Source organism: Cuculus canorus, chromosome 6, assembly GCF_017976375.1.
Source record: "Cuculus canorus isolate bCucCan1 chromosome 6, bCucCan1.pri, whole genome shotgun sequence".
Lineage (NCBI taxonomy): Eukaryota > Metazoa > Chordata > Aves > Cuculiformes > Cuculidae > Cuculus > Cuculus canorus.
The window spans coordinates 29,097,430-29,119,952 of record NC_071406.1 but is presented as its reverse complement, the minus strand read 5'-3'; the positions used below and the strand labels follow the sequence as shown (position 1 = coordinate 29,119,952).

The following is a 22,523-nucleotide window of genomic DNA, read 5'->3' as shown; positions in this document are numbered from 1 at the left end:
ACATAGGCTGTATCTATATTGCAGGCAAGCTGAGCCTTGTGGAAGATCCATGAACTGGCCTGGGTGGTGGGTGCAGGATGGCTGTTAGCACAGTGCCACAGGTAGGGGTGAGGTAAGTGCTGCACAGCACTGAGGTATCAGCATTACTCACAGTTCTAGAGCTGGCAGGACTGCTGTTGGCTGTGGGATCTCTGCACTGAGCTGCCTCTCGCAGTGCAGATATTTCTCATCTGCTATATTAAAGGTTTCACAGGGAGAGTGAGCAGTGTCCTGAGACCAGAATCAGGTCAATGCCTGGAATTAGAAGCTGGAGAAGCCAGGGACTGCACCAAAGCAGTCCACAAATGTCCAGAAACAGGAGTGGGACAAGGACAAGGAAAAAGATGGGCCTGGAGCAAAGGCAGGCAGGCAGGGAGAGTTCATGGGCAGGGAGAGCAGAACAAAGGCATGTCAGGAAATGCCAGTACCGAATATTCAGCTGCATCCCTTAAGGCTGCCTATACCCCTGTGCCACAAGGCGACTGGACACGGTGCCCTGGTGATCCCAGTCCTTGGATTGTTTCGATACAGAAGCCACATCAAACTGGTCAAGAGATGAGTTCATAAACAACTTAATTTCTCATCCTCTGTCCGTGTAGTTTAAGTGTTCTCAAATGTATCCTTAAAGGCCTTCCTGCTTTTAAACCTTTCAAAATGGGACTGAGTGGACAGGCAAAAATGTCACACAATTGCTGCTGTCCCCTCTGTTCTTGTGAGGCCTTGGTCTACCTGGCTGCTAAGCAGGTGAATATTTCTCCCCTGTATCGCTCTTGTTGGCCAGGAGAATGGCCAGCAAGAATGACGGGCAGAGGGCGGATGCAGCAAATGCTGTCTGAGAGCATTAGAGGGAAAGGGTCTCCTCCCTTCTACCACACGATGGTTTCACTTCAGTCTGCCATGCAGAAGCTGCTCACTGAGTAATCCTTAATGCAAGGGTTTCAAAACACCTCTTTCTCATGCCAAATCTCTTTGACTGCGTTAGCCACCCCTCCTTTCCCATGCTGCATTTGCTTTTTCTGTGTTACCCCAATCTTCTGAGCCATAAACCAACTCATTTTTTTTTCAATTTGCACCTCTCTATTCATTTCCCCTTGCTTTGGATATCAACGGGATCTTGGTTCTTCCTTTTGAGTTGCTATTTTGGCTTTGTTCAAATATTATCTTCGTTTGCAACAAAGCTGGCTGTATTATCTGCTAGTGACCAAGGAAGGCTGACATTTAAAGATCCTTATGAAGCAAACTCCACACCAACCACATGCCAAACCATGTGCTCCTAGTAACCTATTGCTTTATGTATAAGTGTATCAACTCTGCCATCTAGAATGCACAATCCATTGGCAAAGGCAGTTCCTCTGTGCATGTTTAATGATTACTCTTCTAAAAGAGAATATGAACGAGAACTGATTGACGTGAAGAATGAAATGCTGAAAAATAAGACTGATTTTCTATTTCAGGAGTGTGATCCTCCAGACTTTTCAAAAGAGGGAGAAGGAATACTACTGATCTGAGAACACTATAGTAAGGCTCTGGAGAAAGAACTCTATCCATTTCCCAGTTCTGCCCGGCAAGAATGACCTCAGGTATTGTTATTTAATTTCCCTGCAACTTAGCTCATTGTGTAAAGGTGATTGCTCTCTCTTTCACGCAGTGTTATTCTGAGGTGTTTTGATCTTATAGAGATGAGTTGGAGGAGCACCTATGAAAAGTTTCTTTTGTTAGAAGAGATGCAGTTACTGGTGAAATGTAGAAAGGAAAAGGCCAAAATAAAGAAAATTTCAGAACTACCAAGCACTCAGGAAACCAGGGTGAAATTTTCTGTGGAGTCTTTCTTCAAACCAGAGTTTTGTGGTTTAAGCAGTGAGGAGATTCCACTTAGCTTTCTTCCGCTGCTTGTGATAAAACTTGAGCACCAGGGCAAGTAGAGAGGGCTGGGTGGGTGCCTGTACAGAGAAGTTCATCATTCCCTATCTCAGCTGAATAAAAACATCACAAAAAAGGCAGCACTGACATTAGAATCATAGAATAGTTTGGGTTGGAAGGGACCTTAAAGATCATCCAGTTCCAACACCCCTGCCATGGGCAGGGACACCTCCCACCAGACCAGGCTGCCCAAGGCCCCATCCAGCCTGGCCTTGAACACCTCCAGGGATGGGGCAGCCACAGCTTCCCTGGGCAACCTGGGCCAGTGCCTCACCACCCTCAGTGTGCAGAAATCTTTCCTTATGTCTAGTCTAATCTGCCCCTCTCCAGTTTATACCCATTGTGCCTTGTCCTGTCACTACAAGCCTTAGTAAACAGTCCCTCCTCAGCTTTCCTGGAGCCCCTTTCATTACTGGAAGGTCGCTATAAGATCTCCTTGGAGCCTTCTCTTCTCCAGGCTGAACAACCTCTCTCAGCCTGTCCTCTTATCACTGGTGGATCACTAGTGCAGTTTCTGAGACTGCTGCCATGCACACGTACAGACATGGCTTTGCCTCAGCTGTTCTGGAGCCAGTTGCACAGTACGACAGTCCATTAGGGTTGCATAATTTGAAAGTGACATAGAATAGCACAGTCTCTAGGGCTTGGCTTCAGTAAAAGACCTGCATAAACTTGAGGGAATTATTTCCTTTTATTGTTATTTACTTTCTTCATTAGATAAAATGAGTCTAGCGATTCTCAACTTTGTATCCACAACATTTTGCGCACTGTTGTTGAAAAAGGCTGTTTTGTTCATTATTTATATATGTATCATTACAGTTCACTGTTCAAATGCTTTTTCAGAGACCTCCTGAGAACTCTCATCTGCATTTCACTGTTTAAGCGGCCAGCATGCTTCTGACCCTGCAATATTCCAAACTGCCTTAGCTGCTGGACCCTCACAACTGGTGTTTGAAGGTGGGGACTGTGTGGGAGCCCTCAGAAGAATTTTAGCTGCATGATGCTGAGAGTGGCTCTCAAGGGTCTAGAGATGGAGGTTCACTCTGGCTTTGGCCTTACTGCATCACTTCATCTCTCCATCACGAGCAAAGTGCCTGTATCTAGAAGGTAGGAGACATTGATGGCGATAGTGTGGGAGCCCTCAAAAGAATTTTAGCTGCACGTTCCTGAGAGTGGCTCTCAAGGGTCTGGAGACGGAGGTTCACGCTGGCTTTTGCTTCACTCCATCTCTCCACCACGAGCAAAGCGCCATGGCCAGAGGGTGGGAGAGGTTGGCAGTGCTAGATCCCTTCTCCAGCGGCGTGGGGAGGGGAGGCTGCCCTGGTCCTGCCTCCGCAGCAGCATCTCCCAGCCTCAGCTGCCGGATAATGGACACCAGCCCCAGGTTTTGCTGCGAGAACTTAATCTGCGCTGTCATCCCTCATTACTGCCACTCAGTGCCGTCGTGTCCAGCCGGGAAGGGTCACAAGATGACATGAGAGAGGTCGGGCGGGGGGGTGGTACGAAAGGACCCAGCGAATAACGGCAAATATGGAAAGGCTAAAAAGAGAAGAGCGACCGCAGCGATGGTCCCGGCGGCGCTGGGAGGGTTCACACTCGGTTTCCCCGAAGGTCGCTCCGCGCTGGGGTGAGCGGCGGCGCGGCTGTCAGCGCCCATCAGGGCAGCTCCGCTCACAGCGCGGGGGGGCGAGGGGGGGCGAGGGAGGGAGGTTTGTTTAGAAGCATTAGCCCGCCCCTCCCCCGGCCCCATTAGCGGCCCTTATTAAACCAACACAGACAAAGAGCAAAGATGCCCTCGTTAATGGAGAGTCTCCGATAATTACTCTGCTCTGCCGCTTCTTTTGGGGCCTGAATGGCCTTTGAATAATATTTCTCTTGCCGCGGTCGCAGACAATACCCTCGCGGAGCGCTTTAAGCGGTGCCAATCCCATTAGCAGAAGAATAGCCGAGCTCGGGGCTGCGCTCGGGAGGGCGGCGGGGCCCCTCCGGCCCTCCTCGGCCACCGAAACGGAGCACGGGAGCCCTGGGCACGGCTCCAGCTGGGACACCATCTCCCCGGCTGAGCCGCGATGCTCCGGGAGGGCCGGGACGGAGAGGAGGGAGCTCGGAGCTCGAAGGCTGCCTCGTCCCAGCAATCCTGCCCCAGGAGCGGCTCTGCTCCACACCCGGGCGAGGGGATGGAGTGTCTGAAAGGAGAATCGGGCTGTGCTGCTGCTTTACTGTGCAGAGGAAACGAGGCGACAGTCATAGACTCATAGAATGAGTTGGAAGGGACCTTAAAGCCCACCCAGTTCTAACCCCAGCTCCAACACCTCCCACCAGACCAGGCTGCCCAGGGCCCCATCCAGCCTGGCCTTGAACACCTCCAGGGATGGGGCAGACACAGCTTCCCTGGGCAACCTGGGCCAGCGCCTCGCCACCCTCAGCGTGGAGAAATTCCTGCTTATGTCCAGTCTAAATCTGCCCCTCTCCAGTTTATACCCATTCTCCCTTGTCCTGTCCCCACAAGCCTTTATGAACAGTCCCTCCTCAGCTTTCTTGTAGCCCCTTCAGGTACTGGAAGATCGCTATGACATCTCCTCGGAGCCTTCTCTTCTCCAGGCTGAACAACCCCAACTCTCTCCCAAGTCATCCCACCCCATCCAGATTTGTGAAAATGGCTCTCCCGCCCAATTTGGGGACGGTTAATTTTGTGCTGCACACCCCAAGCAGGAGCTAATTAGCGTGTTCAATAGGTAGCTATCAACCAAACTTAGAGGAGCTGGAAAAACTCTACCTGAGCCTTTCCCTTTGATCTCCCCTTCTGTACGAGAAGTGAAAATAGCGTATAGCCGGGCTGGCTGCGGTGTTTAATTTAATCATCTGATGATATTTATTTTCATAAACAAACTCAAGGAACGTTTAGCAGAAAGGTTTCATCTTGTGCTGAACGTGCCAGTTAGCGGCCTTTCTGCAAGGTAATAGCTTCTATGTAGGGAGTCAGTAATTAAAATGTGTGAAAAAAGCCGCCTCCATCAGAGGCAGTGGGGAAAGACAGTGGGTCTGACGCTCAGCTGGTGTGAAGTGGCAAGTCTGTCAATGGGCATTGCTCCTTCCACATTGTGCCAACAAAGGATGTGCCCGAAGGGGTCTTGAGAGTGTCCCAGTTTGAGAAAGATGTTTGGATTCTTATCAACAGCAGCCAAACTCTGGAATACGTGGTACCAGAGTCTGGTCTCTGGAAGATCATTCTACAGTACTTATGGGAGATGTTCAGATCTGAAGAAAAGCGCTTGGTCTTGCAGCTTAGCTGCAGGAAAGCAGCTAAGTTAAGTTTCTGGTGTTACAGATAGAGCCATTTTCCCCGTTTCACTGTTCACAGTCTAGACTTACAGAACAATAATCTAAAAGCTAAGAGAAAGCTGATATTTGAAACGTTCTAAGTAGAAGGAAAATTACTTTCTTTACGTCTTCATTGCGTGGACACAGAGGGCACAGTTAGTTTACTCATATAGTTAACCACCAGATGGCCCTACACACTCTGTTCGGGTTTGGGCCAGATGTTGATGGTTGATGAGCTAAGAGGGACGAAGGTGGAAGACAAGCTGAGTGGAAGGTTCTGTTGGGTAGCCACCGCTATGACTTTAACCAGTATAATCTGCTTGAAACAGCTCGTGGTTTCATGTTGGAGGATGGTGATCCGCTTAAACAATAAAAAGTGCAAAATCTGGAACTTGTATTCTTAACTATATATGATAATAACAACAAAAACATTTCCAAGGTTTGTGTTTCTTCAGAATTAGAGCATGTTGTCCTCAAGCTTTGAAGGATAAGGTTGGTCATTTATTCTTTTATACTGGCACACAGCCTGTAGGAAGAGAAATCTCTGCCAGAGCAGAGGAAGAAAATGTAGTCACCTGTTCCCAGATTCAGTTGTTTTATGCCACTTGAAAGGTTCCCTAGCAGCCAGTGTAAGAAAAGGGTGTGTTAATTGCATTTTGCCTAGGAAATAAAGTATTACCTATCCCAGTACCTTTGCAAAGGGTTTCCATCAGATAAGGACGGTCTTATCAATATATAGAGCTGGGAAAAGGGCTCTTAAGGGGCTGAGAAGGCCAAAATTAAGTATCAGCCTCTTTCACTATGTGTTCCTTCCTTCTTGAGGGAACACACTGTTTCCTAAAGAACCCTGTGGTGCTCAAGGCAATGCTGCAAGGAAGGAGGGGAGGATTGGTTCTGGCTGGCCCCAGGGAAGTGTCTGGCAGGGCTTGGAGCCCTTGCAGGAGGTGCCTTTCCCATCTCCTGCACAACAAAGTTCTGGGCATTGCACAATGCCTGGATGTGTTTGGCAAATAGGGTCTCGAGGAGCCCCGTGGGCTGTAGGAGGGAGAGAAGGGCAGGAATAGTGCCTGCCTGCACTGAATGCCGCAGTCTTGACTTGAGTACTAGAACAGCTGGGGTTGTTTTGATTTCATGGCACGTTGTTACTGTCCTTCCACATTTACAGCTGCCAAGTGTTTCTGAGAGACTGTTTTTGAGCAGAAAGGTGATTGTTCTTGAACAAGGCCTCTGTCCTGCCTTCCTCTAAAAAGCAACAATGTCTGCACCCTGAAATCACTTTTTCACTACAGGTGGAAAATGATACGTGGGCCACTTCCCAGGAAACCACCTAGGGTAGTTTTTAAACACAAGCAATTTCTCTTCAACAGTGAGATCAGAACTGGAGGAGGGAGGGATTTTTACAGCTCTTTGAGTGCAGCGCACAGTGCCCACCTGCTCCCCTCCACTGACATTTGTGTCCCCATAAGTGATGGACCAGCGTGTGCCGTGCCTCCCGTCTGGCTATGCAGGGTGTGGAAGGGAACCCTGTGCTTCATAGCCAGCAGAGAGGCCAAGCCTTGAAGCATTGTCAGACCCCAGGAGTCCTAGAGAGCCTCTTTCCTTCTGAGGAGCCCAAGAGATAAATGTCTCAGTACCATTTAAGAAAAGGCTGGATGGCAATAAATAACACGGCAAATGATGATCCTGACTCGACCTTTGAGGGACTGCTGCACATACAGTTGAATTAAAATAAGAAGATCAATCTTGGACTGTTACCCAGTGAAGAACCCATTCATCTTTAGGAGCAGGACTTGAAATATATGGTGCTCTAGTAGTATATTATTTGTAAAGGCCAAGATTAATTAATTTGCAGTCAGATAAACTGGTATTTTTTTTGTACCACAGGCTCTCATACATCCTTTCCATCACTGAAGTGAGATAACCCATATGAGCACAGCTTTGTTAATTGTGCCACTCACATTTTGCAGTACATACTAAGTGGTTGGCGTGTGAGGAAGAGAAGAAAAACTACCGATGGAAGCTAACCTAATACCTGCCTTTTGTTCTGAAATGTGAGTCCTCTTTATGGACCCGGTTCAGCACCACATTTTGGTGCAGTCGCTTTTTGCTGCTAACCTTGTCCCTGCTGCTTGGCGCAGCACCACCGGCTCCCTTGGGATGTGCAGTCTGTGAAACTACACAGTGCCCAGGATTTTAAATATGTATGTGCTGCTGCTTGGAACTGGTCTGTGTACACCAGACATCAAAATCCAGGTACGTGGGTATCCCCGCACATAGGTATTTCTCGCCAGGAGGTTATTTTTACAAGGAATGTATTTTCGAGTGGGGTGCCATGCTACATTCCGATGAAATACAGGATTCCTAATTGTCTTGTAACTACTTGTTTTCTTTGAGTAACAGGTTGTGCCAGAGATCTTTTTTTGCTGCCCTGTGGTGGTATGAGCTCAGCCGTGCTGCTGCCTGCACCTCAGTGTGCTTCCGATGTGGAGTGTTAAAAACCCATTTAGCATTTGGCTTTGGTTCTGGCTGTTTGAAAGACAAGAGGAGGGCTTAGTTTAAGGTTTGAAGGGAGTTTTTTATTAAACACTGGATTTCTGTCTCTCTTGAGGTCAAGTAGCAGCTCCTTGGGAACCTCAGTGGCTTTACCCATTATGTTTATATAGGAAAAGCCGCAGGGTTTTCCATTATTATTTTTAAGGGGAAGCAAGAAGCTGTGCGTTCTTGAAGTGATAGAAGCAGTAGTTACTATTACAAAAAGTGGAATATCTTTGATTTAAGCTGAAGTAGAGTTGAGCTTCATCTACCTAATTGTATTTCTTGAAAGTTAGACAGAATATCCTTCTGGTAGCATGTTTTCTTTAAAACAGTGCTTTTATGGACACTGTTCATTCTTTGGAGATGGTCACATCTTGGGTTCAGTCTGCTATGTGCTGTGCAGATGTGTCTTCTGTGATCACCTCTGCTTGCAGCCTTTCCCCATCTCGAATGCAATGTCAGGCAGAGCTGGAGCCAGCTCCAAATTAGCAGAGTTTTGACTAATAACATTAACATTTTTGTTTAGTAACATTAAAATTAGACCTTGGAAAGTAACAGAACGTGCATAAGACTCCTGGGAAAATTTATCCATGTGCCTGTAAGTGGGAAATACATTCTGTCCCCAGCTTGTGTCTGCCTACACATGATCGATGGGGATCGCTCCCTCGTGTTGCCCAGGCTGATAAAGGATGCTCACTTTCTAAAGCTCCAAACCGAGACTTGGAGAGTTTATTTGCCTGCATTTTCAATATCGGGAGGCCGTGGAACTGGTGGTGTCCCAAGCCCGGAGGAGCCGGCGGCTGCCACTCTGCTGGGGGGCTTTGTCCTGGCTCTGCCCTGGCTCTGCCAGGGCCTTTACCTGGATTCTGCCCGGGCTCTGCTGGGGGCTCTGCTCTGGTTCTGCCCCTACTTTGCCCTCGCTCTGTCCGGGTTCTGCCCTGGCTCTGACAGGGGCTCTGCCCGGCTCCGTCCCGGCTCTGTTTGACTCTATCCCGGCTCCATCCCGGCTCTGTTTGGCTCTGTTTGGCTCTGTTTGACTCTGCCCGTCTCTGTCTCGCCTCTGTCCCGACTCCCGGTCCCCGCGCTGGGGTGGAACCTTGTTTCGGCGGCGCGGTTTCCCGCGGCGGCCGGGCCGGGTTTGCGGCAGGACGCGCCGCGCCGGGAGCGGCTGCTCGGGACGCGGCAGGTAAAGCAGCGGGGCGGGAGCATCTCTGCATTCCGCATCCCGGCATCCCGCAGACCCCCGTCCCGCTGCTCCCCCGCCGGGAGCCGCGCTGGGGCGGGTTCGGCAGCCCGGGGCGCGGCTCTGTGCGGCAAAAGCGCTTCTGTTAGGGAGCGAGAGCCCGAGCGCAGCCGGGTGGTGCCTCCCGACCTCAGATAGGCCCGACGGGAGCGCGTGTCGTGGGGACGGTATGTGCTGCCCGGGCACCGGCACAGCGCGGGGGGCGCGGGCGCTGCCAGGTGAGAGCATAGAATCATGGAATCACAGATTGGTTTGGGTTGGAAGGGACCTCAAAGCCCATTTAGTTCCAGCCCCCCTGCCCTGGGCAGGGACACCTCCCACCAGACCAGGCTGCCCAAGGCCCCATCCAACCTGGCCTTGAACACCTCCAGCGATGGGGCAGACACAGCTTCCCTGGGTGACCCAGGCGAGTGCTTCACCACTCTCATCATGAAGAAATCTCTCCTTATGTCTAGTCTAAATCTGCCCTTCTCCAGTTTATACCCATTGCCCCTGGTCCTATCACTACAAGCCATTGTAAAAAGTCCCTCCTTATAGTACTGGAAGGTCACTATAAGGTCTCCTCAGAGCCTTCTCTTCTCCAGGCTGAACAAGCCCAACTCTCTCAGCCTGTCCTCATATGGGAGGTGCTCCAGCCCTCAGATCATCTTTGTAGCCCTCCTCTGGATCTGTTCCAACAGCTCCCTATCCTTCTTATTCCAGAACTGGACACAATACTCCAGATGAGGTCTTACAAGAGGAATAAAGGAGCAGAATCATCTCCCTCAACCTGCCGGCCATAAGGGAAGAAAGATGAGATTAGGTTTGTGCAAGGAATTGTGACTTGCTCCTGATCCATTTTCTGTGCTGTGGACAGGGCCAGGTGTGGCCCTGATCCTGCAGGGGTTTACAGACAAACCTACTTGTAGGCGCTGCATGATCCCATCAAGCAACTACAAAAATTCACAATATCTAAGATTAAGAAGGGACTTGAATCTTAGTAGGACAAGTGCTCATATGCTTTAAGCAGCAATAATTTTCATTTTGCCACTTTCAAGGCTTGTTTATCCATAATTAGTGAATTAAACCTGGGATTTTAAAAGGAAATGTGAAATGGGGCACTACGTAGTGGAATGAAGAATCTCATCAGGCTGCAGTAGCTCGATACATCATTCCTGCAGAACCTTTTCAGACTGAAGTCATGGTATCTGTAAGCATTTTGCTTTCAGCAGGTGTTCTGAGGTTTCTGTTGGGCTTTTGCTGAGAACTTCAGTAATGAAGTTCTAATTCAGTTTAGAAGACAGGAAGCGTTTGTGCTGAGTAGTGACACGACTTTGTGGTTGTACCTGTGGTTACAACCAGCCTGCGGGGTCAGCGGTGGTGGCAGGGCTGCTGGCGCTTGAGAGCAGGGTTGTTGCTGTAGTTTGCCAAATTTCAGCATTATTTGGATTATTGCTTCCTTGCTTCCCCCCCTTCCGCTGATGATTAATATGCCAAATCACTGTGGTTGTGGCTCTTTGAAAGACAAGAGGAGGGCTTAGTTTGAGCCTGAAAATGAGTTTGTTATTAAACACTGCTTTTTCATCACCGTCAGTCTTCAACCACTAACAGTATGGCAAGTCCAGGTCTCACTGTACAAAGGCTTGAACTGTCCCCCCTGAACTCCTTGGGTACCACGTTAAAGAGAGGAGTTGGCTACAGCTGCAGGTCAAGGCTACTCAGAAAGCTGCGAGCTGCATAGGTTTGGGTGTCAAGTGTATTTTCTTATGGCTGGGCAATGATTTCAGGGAAGAAATTTATCCTCTGTTCTTGCGAGGGGTGTGGTTTTTACCCTCCTTCCGGCCACTGGGGCGATGGTGGATGTTATTCCCAGCTGTGGGGTTTTACTGGAGCCTGATCATTGCTTCCTACTTCTACTCAAAGCAACTACTCTGCAGAACTAAGTAAAAATTAATTGTGTAGTCTGGCATAGGTGGCAAAGAATTCAGTTATTATATTACTATTTATACTTGCTAGGTCTTCATCTAGAAAGGTCCCAAGGCATCTTGTTCTCCCTGAAGTCCTACTTATAAGGAGATAAATGTCTTCATCTGGTAGACCCCTTTCAGTTTGTCCTTCAGTGCTTAAATGCAGCCACCTGTGGGTATAGTAGGACATTGCTGCACCAAACAGCTGAGAGTTCAGCAGCCTAATTTCTAGCAGTCTCAGTAAATGAGTCCTGGTGGAGCAACATCCCCAAGAATGAAATGTGTCTTTTATTTCTGTTCAGAACTCACGAGGTCAAACTGCCCTAATTTCTCATCTTTTTTTTAAAAAAAAACCTCAAAGTCAAGCTTTTAAGTTAAGGCCTGGCAGTCTTTTCCCTTCAGTGTAGCTCTAGAAAGTGTGGAGTGGGGAGATATTTGTGAAATATTAGTTTGCATTAACCATAAATGTTTATTTTTTAAAAGAGAGTTTTCTCTCACCTGGCATATACAAAGTTCCCCCACATCCTAGCAGAAGACAAGCTGGTACGTTGTGGCAGATACAGTTAGAAGATTAGACTGAATCATATGTTGTGTGTTGTTTGTTGTTTATTAAATGTCTGGTTCAATCACATTTCTTCCTGTATTGGAGGAGGATTTTATTGCCCCTCTCCAGTACCCTTTCCCCATCTCTGTGCTGAGCTCAGGAGGTAACTGGCTCTTTTGTAGTGTCTGCTGGGCATAACAGGCAGGAATTCTTGTAGTCAAAGGGCAGCATGTAAAATGCAGGTTATACCACTTTAAACAAGCCTGTACACACAAAGCAAATGAACCCAAGCACAGAAATTATTCATCCTCCCTTGGGTTGTTTTTTGGGACTACAGTTATGTTTAAGACCATGTATCTGTGCCTCAGGCCAAATCATGGCACTGCTTCCTTCTGTTTGTCCACGTGGAGTTTGTGCCTGAAGTGTCAGTTTGGGGTGTTTGTCCAGACGATCTCCAGGGCAGTGCTAGGACTTGCAGAGTCTCTGTTGCCCTGTGCTTGACATCCTTCCCTGCGAGGTCAGCCAGCCATCACGCACTCAAGGGGGCTGGTGAGTTTGGCCCGAAGCCTGGGCTGCGTATCTCCATTAGCTCACTCCCTTCCTGTCAGCCTGCTTTGCTTTCTGTTCCTTTCCGTGCTTAATGTCCTTTATCCTTTCCGGAGTCCCAGTCCGGCTACTAGGATTTTAAATGGTTACTCATCCACGGGAAGTGATACAGCCCCTCATTACTGGGAGGTGCTCCCCAGCCAGGAGGGATGCGTGTCAGATGGCTGCAAGGCAAAGGAGGCAGAGATAAGGTCTCTGAGAACTGTATTGCACTCAGTCTCGGAAAACAGAAGCTCTCTGTGGTCCATCCACCTCTACTGCTGGGTCCACCTCACCCTCTGGACCCACTTTATTTAGGGGCTGCAGGCTCTTGTGTGCTTTTCAGCTTAGAGTTTTAATTACTGTTTCCGAAGGGCAGTTAAAATTAATGTATACTGTGTTTATATAGTGTTTATTATTCATCACTGTGTGCTCATTACTGGATGCGCTGTTCTGTAGCCGCTGTGTTAGTTCCCCAAGCGGGGAAGATGCCTGGGGAGCTTCCTTGTTAAAGGCACTAGGGTGGATCTGCAGCCGGGGAAAATCTATGCTTCACAGAGTGAAACTCATGTATGCTCACTAAGGGTCTGCCTCCCCTCACAGAATGTGGCATTTTCACCTCTTTCTTCCTCTTTTCTTGGTCGGGTTTGTTTTTTTCGTTTGTTTTGTTTTGTTTGCTGTAGTGTGGAAGAGGTCTGTGGTCTTCTAGCTGGACTGCAATTAGGCACCAAGTTAATTGCAGCTGTTCCTGCTCTTTGCTGCTCCCTGGGTCTAGCAAACAGGATGTGGGAACTCTTCTTCAGTGATAAATGTTGGCAGACAATTTCATCTTTAAAGGGCAATGAGACTATAGCAAACAGAGGGGTTTGCAGTGTGAAGATAGTTATGCTTACACTCACAGTTATCCTCTCTGTAGCCCTATAGCCAAACATTCCTGACCAGAAAGCCTTTTTCACCAATTTTTGTGAGATTTTCCTGATGTCATCAGTGGGTTTGTGCGGGAATATCAGTCAGAAGGTATTTATGCGAGTTACTTTAAAGCTGGGATAGTCTGAACATTTTAAGTGATAGATTTCTCACTTGTGTGTTGGGGAAAGAGGCTTTTGAAGAGGGTCTTTAAAAATGTGATCTAGAGACAATTATCCAGGCCATGTTGAACCAAGCATTGACCGCCACTTGGCAGCCTCTTTGAAAATGTGATCCCCTGTTGCATATAAAAAGTTTCTTGTAGTTTTCCCTTCTTTGTGAGGCACCGTATGTTTCATCTTGACATTTAAATGATTAATCTGGCAAGCTTGTGTGCTGTGTTGCTCACTCGGTATACGCAGCAGTAGATCAGCTGGGGTTTGGAATCACCTGGGGAGAAGGCTTACCTTGTGCTAAGGGAACAAAATACAGCCAGGACACAAGAAAATGTGATAGTTTGCACAGGGACAGTATCCCAGCTGACAGTCGTTCTTTGCAATTGTCCTTTATGAAATTAGGGACAATTATCAGTTGCCTTTCCAAATTCAGTGTGAGAGGCAAGCAGGAGTGTAGCTTTCAGTTGCTGCACAGATACATGGGATTTGTAACTGCCAGGAGTGCAAGTGTTTTGAACCAGCACTACGATTGATACCTGTGGATGGCACACAATGCAGTGGATCTAACTGGGGACATTGAATACTGAGGCTTCAGCCACAGCAGCTGTGATGCTGTGCTTCCTGCACAGCTGAGGGAGAGCTGGCTTCTGGCTGGGAGAGAAACCTCAGTGCCATTGTGCTTTGAAAGAGCTTCTGGTCAGAACAAGGTGGAGAATGTTTGCTGAGTAGGCCTTGCTGTACTGTAAATAAGTAAAGCATCATCTGCCGTCTAGTTACAGCAGGGGGATGCTGGAAAGAGGGCACTCTGCAATACCTTGCTTTGTGCTGCCACTGTCAGTCTTCAACTTTTTATGCAGGCTTTCCGTGCCACCAATGCATAGAAGTGCGTAGGCAATGATAAAGATCTTGTTTGGGATAGTCAGCCATCTGTGCATCCTCATTCTCACTTGTACCCATTCACGTGTGCACACCTGACAAGTACATCTGCTTAACTAAGAGCTAGCACTGAAATCTTCCTAGGTTTTTTTAGGGATTCCGCATGGCAGAGCATGATTTGCACAGACTGTCATTGACCTGAGTGCATCCCATTTAGATTCTGGGCCGGCCTTGGCTGATGGAACCCACCAGGCTTGTCAGAAATCCTTGTAGCAGCAAAACCTGTAGGCTGTCATTGTTCAGTGTGCCACTGGAAGACATTCAGGCTGAGGGTGCTCAGACTGGCAAGCATAAAAGCTTGTTAGGTGCTAGCTGCTCCAGCCCTAGTGGGTTATATTCAAGGAGGCTGTACATCCATCTTTTCTTCAGGTGACTTGTTCAGATCAGGTTTGTCACAGCCCAGAAACTGGGCTGTAGTGATCTGGGCCTGCAACATACCATAAAGAAAGGTCCCTGAGGCCGCTTGAATTTGCTCTGCTACCAGATTGTTACCCAACTGAAAGAATGTTTCTCTCTATTTTCTTTGTTGGCATAGGTGTTTCAGCCCACAGTTGCAATGCAGCACAGGATAAGCAGAGCTGGTTCCCGCAGCAGGTTCCAGGGTGCTGAGAAGGGCATAGGACAGCTCTCCAGTGGCTGAGGCAACCCTGCTCTCTGTTTGCATACAGGTAACTTGTAAAACTCCTCTTGTGCTCTTGAGATAAAATTCTCAGAAACACCCAAATCTTTGCCAGGAATTGGAGCATAAGAGTCACTAGGAATCAGTGAGACTTGGGGGACTTGAAACAGTATTGCCCTCCTTTTGCTATCTTTTGCCACCTGGGAGCATATCTTGTTTATGCGTTTCCTCCTGAATACATTGCTTGTGCACATCATTGATTGTTCTCTCTCCAAATATGAGAGAAAGGGGGAACACCTTATTTATTTGTTGTGTATCACTCATTGTTTTATCCATCTCTATTACCTGTTCACTGAAGAAGAGGTCCTGTGAGCATCAAAACCTACAAGACTGCTTAACCAGTTGTGTGATGCCTCATATTCCTCCTTCCTGCTTTCCCTGTCTGCTTCACGGTGTTTTCAGATCCATCTCACACTAACCACTTGTGCTGTGGCCAATTTGAAGAGACGCACATGGTGGCAATGGCCTTCTAGATGGGATAAAGGGCCAAGTCTTGCCTGCTTTTCTCTTGGCAGGAGGGTGAGTTTGGGCCTGCTTCTATTCCAGAGTTACACAACAGTACAAGAACTGCACCTTTAAGGACACTACTGCTCTGTCACACCTAGTTGAAGTTACCTGTACAATTCAAAATAAAGAGAGGGAAGGAAAAGAGCTGGCAGATAGGTAGGATGGTGGCAGAAACTTGGTTTCCTTCGGAAACCAAACTTAAAGGTGCTCCTTTTACATATACTTTCTTATGGATTGGTGAGCTAAATGGATCTCTTCAGTCACTGGTTCCTGAATACTTACTGGCTCTAGATTTCTCTCCTACTGGAGCCACAACGAACGGTCCTTGACATAATGTGTATACTCAGGGTACGTAATGAGTGCCTGCTGTGGTTATAGGTGTCACCTGTGAGTTTCTTGCTGCCTTTGCCTCTTCTGTGCTTTTTAATTATTGCTATGCAATACTGGGGTATTTTCCCTGGCTTGCGGGGATCCAGAAACGGAAATCAGGAAGTTAAATGATCTCTTCCAGTGTATGTTCCTCGGCGTTCGTTGTCTATGATTTTTCTCTGGTGTCAGACTGTGCTGGCACCTAGGTTAAGTCCTTGTGGCTTCTCTAAAGGAAGTAATCTTGACTAAGCCAAACTTCTGTATCTCACATAGCAAGACCAGCAATCTTTGCTGTTTACCTCAGCCACATGAGTAATGTGGCCACTATAAACTTGTGATATTAAAGGCTTTACTCATGTTGTAAGTGCACATTCATTATCTGACTGCTCCACATTGGTGGACAAAAGCTGTAGCTGTGCTAGAGAAACATACAGAAAAGCATGTTTTTCAGCTGCTGCAATCCCTGCATCCTCCAGTTTTTGCTAAGTACAGTGCACCATGTTATTTCACTTTTTTTTCAGTAAGGCTAGTTTCTAGGGTCTGGATGAGCTGTTAGGTTTCTGCTTCTAATAACAAGTCCCTGCTTACAGTTGCCTATAGCTTTGGCAGTCTTCAATAATTGGGGCTGATGCTTCTCTCTTCCTCTTCTATTCACGGCTTTAGGCTGAATGTCTTTGGAAAATTTCAGATGTTTCTAAGAAACAATACATAAGCAATGCATTTCAATAGTAATTTAAAAGGAGTTCATAGTATCCTGTTGTTTGCCTTTTTTCCCCCTTCACGTGGAGGACTTGATTTCCACTACTTTCCTTCCAGGAGATTCTAATTGAGCTTTACTGCCATATTAGAGGTTGCTTTCATTTGGCATCAAATTTGTGCAGAAGTCTGGATTAAATTTTGTTGAGTGCCAACTGTCAGAAAATGCCAAATCATGTTTCTGAAGGATATGTGACTGCAGAATCCCTGTGCTAGTGGGAATTACTGGCACAACTCTTTCTTTCATCTAAGGAGGTTCTTGGTGGTGTAGGAAGGAGTGAGCCTGCCACCACTGAGGTAATTTTTATTGAGCAGGGCAAACAGTAATTTAGAAGGTATGAGTGCTGCAATTTGCACCGTGTGATGCAGGGCCCTGTCATCTTCTCATGACCTTGTGATTCAGGATCTTACTGGATATGTGGTCAGTTTGTAGTTTGGCATCACTATGCTTGGCTGAGTGAGACTGGATAGCTCTGCCCTTACAGGATCCAGAGATACATGCAGCCACACGAAGCCTCCAGCATTTAAAAACGAACCTGTTAAATGTAAGTGTCAGTTTCTCCGCCCTTGCTTTCCGTGTTTCCTAATCATTTAAAATAAAGAACAGAGCAACATTGCTTCTGCTGCCACTGCAGTGCTTCACTGGAGTGATGGTTACTCCGGTCCCTTGAGCAAAAGCAAGGCTGTATTCTCTGCTGTGTTCACCATTGTGAAACGGCCCCTTTGTGTGGGCCAGCCTGTAGCTTTCAGTGTTGGCGTGTGATGATGTAGTGCTGGTTTTGTTCAAGTCAATGCCTGTTGCAGTTTTGAAATTTTTAAAAATATCATTTTTGCTTTAAAGAAAATGTAAAGAGGACGTAGGATAAGTGGACAGGTTGCACTGCATCATGTCTCTTAGCCTGTTCCTGGAGCTCCCAGGCTCTAAGATACCAGGGAGCAGAATGCTGTTCAGGGTTGCTGGCAGGAATCAGCTTCAAGAGTGAACTCTATGATGCATTAGGTTGACAATGCAAATATGCCCTAGATTACTTTTATTTCCCACTGCTATCAACTGGCAGAGTTGCGCAGACTCTGTTCCCTTACTGTTCTGATTTGAATCCATGTTCAGCCCTCTGGTTGTGGTTCTGGCTCTTACCTTCATTGTCTTACTCTACATTTACTCAGTGAAGTTGATCCTGGTCCTTACTCGCTATGCAAGTAGTGAGGTGAATCCTCACAAAGAGATAAGGTGAGAAGATCCCCGTGTAAAGACTTGAAGTTTCCAGAGTTACGTATGTGATTATTTGTTGCAGAGATCATGGTCTGAACTGCTTATTTGTTAGGAGGGAGGGTGAGCTGCTTCTTTTGAACGCAACTATGTTGTGGCTGGCCCTAACTGAAGCAGGGATGGGAGGAAGCCAGCAAATGATTGTGGAGGGTGTTGATTTGTGCTACAGGATACTGTGCCCCCTTCTTGGGGGGCTGCTGGCCTCCTTCCTCCCTCTGTCTTGCTATAGGAAAGGGTGCCTGTTTAGACGACTTCATAAAGTTAGGCAAATTGACTGGTCTGGATTTAAAAAAACCCACAACCCTTAAATAGAAGTATTATCTGTTTGATGCTGTTTATTAGATGTTTTTCCCTGCTAAGTGTAAGTCTTTGTGGGTCCTAGTAGAGCTTCAGCATCATTCACAAGCTAATGAGCTGCTAATTATCAGCCCTGCCCTGGCTAATTAGTTCTGTTAAGAGTGTATTAATCTAGGCAGAACTCTGAGCTAATGCAGCTTTGCTGCTTCTAGGACTTGAGCTGATGTGGTCAGAACTGGCATGTACATCTCTGACTTTGGGCTGTTCTGCCTATAGAGGCTGTAGGTACCAAGATTTCTCCTGGCAGCTGTGAGAGCTGTTCTCCTGTTAGCACAAATATCCAGTCTCCAGGTCCCGAAAAGCTTGCAGGCATTTGACTGTTTTCCCCAATCTAAACATACCTACCATGCTCTTCCCTCGAGTGTGGCAGCACCGTGGATGGAGCTTCAAGAGGGAAAGATGAGAAGGCAGCAGGCTTGGTGCAACAGGAGTCAGCAATGAGACATCCCTTATTCCTCCTCACAGGCATGAGTTCAAGTGGGTCAATACAGCTCTTCCGCCAGTCTAGCCTTAAAGCCCTTTGCTATCCTGCAGATTTGTGATGGTGCAGAGTATGGTATATTTTGTTTTGCTGGTAGGATGCTTTGTCTTTCTGGGGCTTGGGCTGCCACATGGTTTCACTTAAGTTCCCAGCAGCATTCTAGAAAGAAACTCTATGTGCAGCGCTCTGCAGCAGTCTTAATAGCATTGATATATTAGGCAATATCATAGTTCTTTTTATGCAGACATGTAGGCAAAGTAGCTGCTGTAAAACTTGTGTTGGTCTCCTAAAACTGAGGGTGCAAGCAATGTGAGAGAAAAAGGCAAACTATTTGAGTTTGGCTGGCCTATTTTACTAACCATTCATTTCTCAACTTTCTCTTACGGCTCTTTGGGTACCTGTACTAAGCATTCCCTAGGTGTGCATTTGTGATGTTAGTTAGTACCACCTGTCAGCGCAGCTTTCTAAAGCTTGGTTAACAAACAGCATCCTCTGTCTGATGCCCCATCCTGCTCTCAGCAGGTCCCAGTTCAAGAAGTGATAATACACAGAGTTCGCGTACAGTGAACAGCGGAAACACCAAAGGGGTTCTTTGTACAAATAGTGTTGGTGCCAAACGAAGGAGAAAGTAAAATCGAGAGGACTGTGACTGTGAAAGGAGTGACGTGATTAAATATATTTATCTGGGAAAAGGCCCTTGCTGATGTGATGTTTTCTTTGCCTTACAGGTACTGCCTGTCATTATGAGCTCATTTCCTAGAGGGATAGTAGCCCACTGATGTTAAGTGTCCCATCTGAAGACGGCTTGATTTGGTTCCTTTCCACCACTAAGGACTGTGGTTGGTGAATGTACTTGCCATACCTTCTCTAAGTTAATGATGTGCCAAGGACAGGTGTGAAGCTGCTCTTTCTCTGGATGTTGGTGCGGTATCTTCTTAAGGCGTCGTGCCCCCTTGGGCCCACTTGCAGCACAGGATATGGAGGCTCTTGAAGTTGATGACATTAGCCCTGCCTTGGAAGTGACTGAAGACTTTTTCAATAGTTTTGATACTAAGCTTGAAAAGATTGTGCAGCCCTCCGAGGTGTACGGTGTACAGGAGGTCCCCGAGCTGGTTGGGCACGAGGTATTTGATCAGATAACAGAGAGCAGGAATCTGAGGAACGTTGCATCCTTAGCCAAAAGTAGCCTCATCTGGGATCACTGCAAAAACGGCCTCTTGGAAACCAAAGCTCAGACAGCATTCCCTGCCAAAGACCAGCGTGTGGTGCAGAGAGGAACAGCTGCCGATGGCCTTGCTTGGGCAGGGGAAGGGGAGACTGCGTCTTTTAACATCTTCAATATCTGCCAGCGGAGGAGAGACAGGCCTCGCTCAGTGAATGACATCCTGGTGCAGAATGAGGAAACCTCCACATTCAAGCCAGGACACACCAGGTCACGCTCTGATATCAGCCATATAAACTGGGGAGTGGTCTTCACAGGCAATTCCCTGCAGCAGCCACTTGCGCCTGGTCAGGACAATAACTGCACTCTGCTCTCTTACTTGGCATTAACCAAAGCAGAGGACATCCAAGGAAACACAGGTTCGTGTGCTGCTTTACTGTTCCTGTTGATATGAGGACTTTCCTGTTTGTTTTTAGTACTTACTTTGAAAAAGGAGCCACATGTTTACAAAAACCAAACAACTCCCCCAAAAAACAACTGTGAGGTAGCTCTTAAGTTGATAGAAATCAGCATGGCTCTGTTGTCTTTGATATAGCTATCTGTTTCCCTGTCTAAGGATCAGCTTTTACACCCATCTTGGCTTCTGTTCCTTTCATGCTTTGAAAAACTAAGCTTGTTTTACTTTTTGTTTCTATTTTGTTCGTTTTGACTCAGGAAAAAATAATTTGTTTGTTATGTTTTTTTGGATCATTTCCTTGCTTGATTTTCCCAGACTAAAAAAAAACTTTGAATGCTAAAGCTATTAGGAGAGTGGCAAATCCAAACAAAGACAGTTTTCTTAAAAATTAAAGAGTGGCCATTAAAAAGAGGTTATACAAAGCTTTACTGTGAGGCCTAAGATCTCTGCTCTGTTTCTTTAAGAAATACTAGCTATTCAGTCCATAAACAATTAACAAAAACTCAAGCATACAATTTGTGCTTGTCAATATTAAGGCATCTCTGCCAGCTTTGTATGGGGTACAGGAAATCTTGTTATCAGATTGAGGCAGATGTCTCCAGTGAGCCATATGAAGCGATGTTCAGCAAGTGATACTTTCTCCTTTTCCTTTCTCAAGCGCTGCACTGGAAGAGGTTGCGCTCAGGGCTTTGGAAACACTGAACCAGTGTCTCCATCTCCATGATTTATTTTGTAGATGCCAGAAGTAGACTGGGTGCTTATGGAAAAGAAAAGCAGTTAGTGCCACAAAGGTTTTATAATATAAACAAAGGCAAGACTTCACAAAGGAATTTAAAAAGCAAAGGGTTGTGAAAGAGTGCGCGTGTGTGTGTTTGTGGTGAAATGGCTCCTGTTAGGAACAGGTAGCCTGTTCAGGTTTAAAACAAGCCTTTTGGGTTAGGTTTTCCACATAAGTCATCGTATTTGGAACATATAAAGCAGATGCCCAGATGTTTGTGTTTGTGGATGTGTACATATATAAATATATATAATATATAGAGAGATATATATATGTTTGTGTATGTGTATACTGCTCTGTAAAAGTGCATCGAGACCTGATGTGCAAAGGTGCTGGTGCAAAAATCACCAGCTTTCACTCATCTTCTTTTCTTTTTTCCTTTACTGAAAAGAAAAAAATTTTTGGAGAAGAGGAGGCTGAGGGGAGTCCTTATTGCTCTCTACAACAACCGAAAAGGAGGTAGCAGAGAGGTGGGGTTTGGTCTTTTCTCCCAAGTGGTAGGTGATAAGACAAAAGGGGATGGCCTCAAGCTGTGTCAGGGGAAGTTTAGTTTGGACGTTAGGAAAAATTTCTACACAGAAAGGGTTATCGGGCACTGTCAAAGGCTGCACAGGGAGGTAGTTGAGTCACCATCCCTGGAGGGATTTAAAAGATGGGCGGATGAATGTTCGGAGATATGGTTTAGTAGTGGACAGGTACGGTTGGACTTGATCTCAAAGGTCTTTTCCAACCAAGCGTTTCTGTGTTCCCCTGGAAGCGATGCAGAACAGGAACACATCAAGAAGCCTAGAGGCAGAGCTTTCAGTTTCTGTCAGCTGTATCCTAGGCATCTCCTGAGTTTCTTTTAGCATGGAACACCTTTATATGACCATAGAAACAGTGTTAAAATCTAGGCATTAAAGGTCGGTACATGTCCCCTGGTAGTGTTTTAAGCTTAATCTTTTTGGCCCAATTTCCCCATGCAGCCCTAAAAAAAAGAAGAGAGTTCTGTTACTTAGACTGTTTATAGTAAGAAATACCTAAGCCATTCCGTATTTAAAGACTTGTTCGTGTATTTATTTAGTGGGGGTTGTTTCAAACTGCCACTGGAACCCCAAACTGCAAGAAGCAAGCCGCCAATCCAGCTGGTGCTCAGCAGCGTAGTCCGAGGCTAAAGAGGTCTCCTTTCTGTCAGTCCAGGGCTTAAGTGACTGCGAGAGTATGTTGGGGTGCACTCTTAATGCATTGCATCTCTCTTTGGAGTGGAGCAAATTGCATTCCCCTCTCTCTCACACACATGATGCAATGGTTCATAAAAAGGAAGCAAAATGAAAAATGGAAATGATGTAGGTTTATCGTCTCTTCTGGCAAACAAAGAAATTTTATTAGGGACTCTAGTGCTGGGACACCACTGCTTTCCAAATCAGGGACTGCGTTTTGCAGTGTCTCCCCGCTCCTGGGTGTGAGCCTCTGTGCTTTCAGAAGCTGAGCTGTCTGCAGTGTTCTCCTTCAGCCTGGAATCCCACTTCAGCTGTTCCAGTCCACTTTGCAAGATGACAGACCCCAGGGAGATGCAGTAA

General features: G+C 46.7%; 1 protein-coding gene across 6 annotated transcripts in view; it reads left to right on the top strand.

Annotated features, from left to right (window-relative positions):
- Positions 1–8,979: 8,979 nt before the first annotated feature.
- PLEKHM3 (pleckstrin homology domain containing M3) overlaps positions 8,980–22,523 on the top strand; it is a 127,684-nt gene continuing 114,140 nt past the window's right edge. For all 6 annotated transcript variants that reach the window (XR_008450557.1, XR_008450558.1, XM_054070674.1 and 3 more), the window contains exons 1-3: positions 8,980–9,276; positions 14,687–14,819; positions 19,296–20,148. Coding sequence is in view for 4 of the 6 variants with exons in the window: in XM_054070674.1 (XP_053926649.1) it covers positions 19,545–20,148 (604 nt within the window). In the remaining 2 variants the exon portion in view is untranslated. The remainder of the gene's footprint in view (positions 9,277–14,686; positions 14,820–19,295; positions 20,149–22,523) is intronic.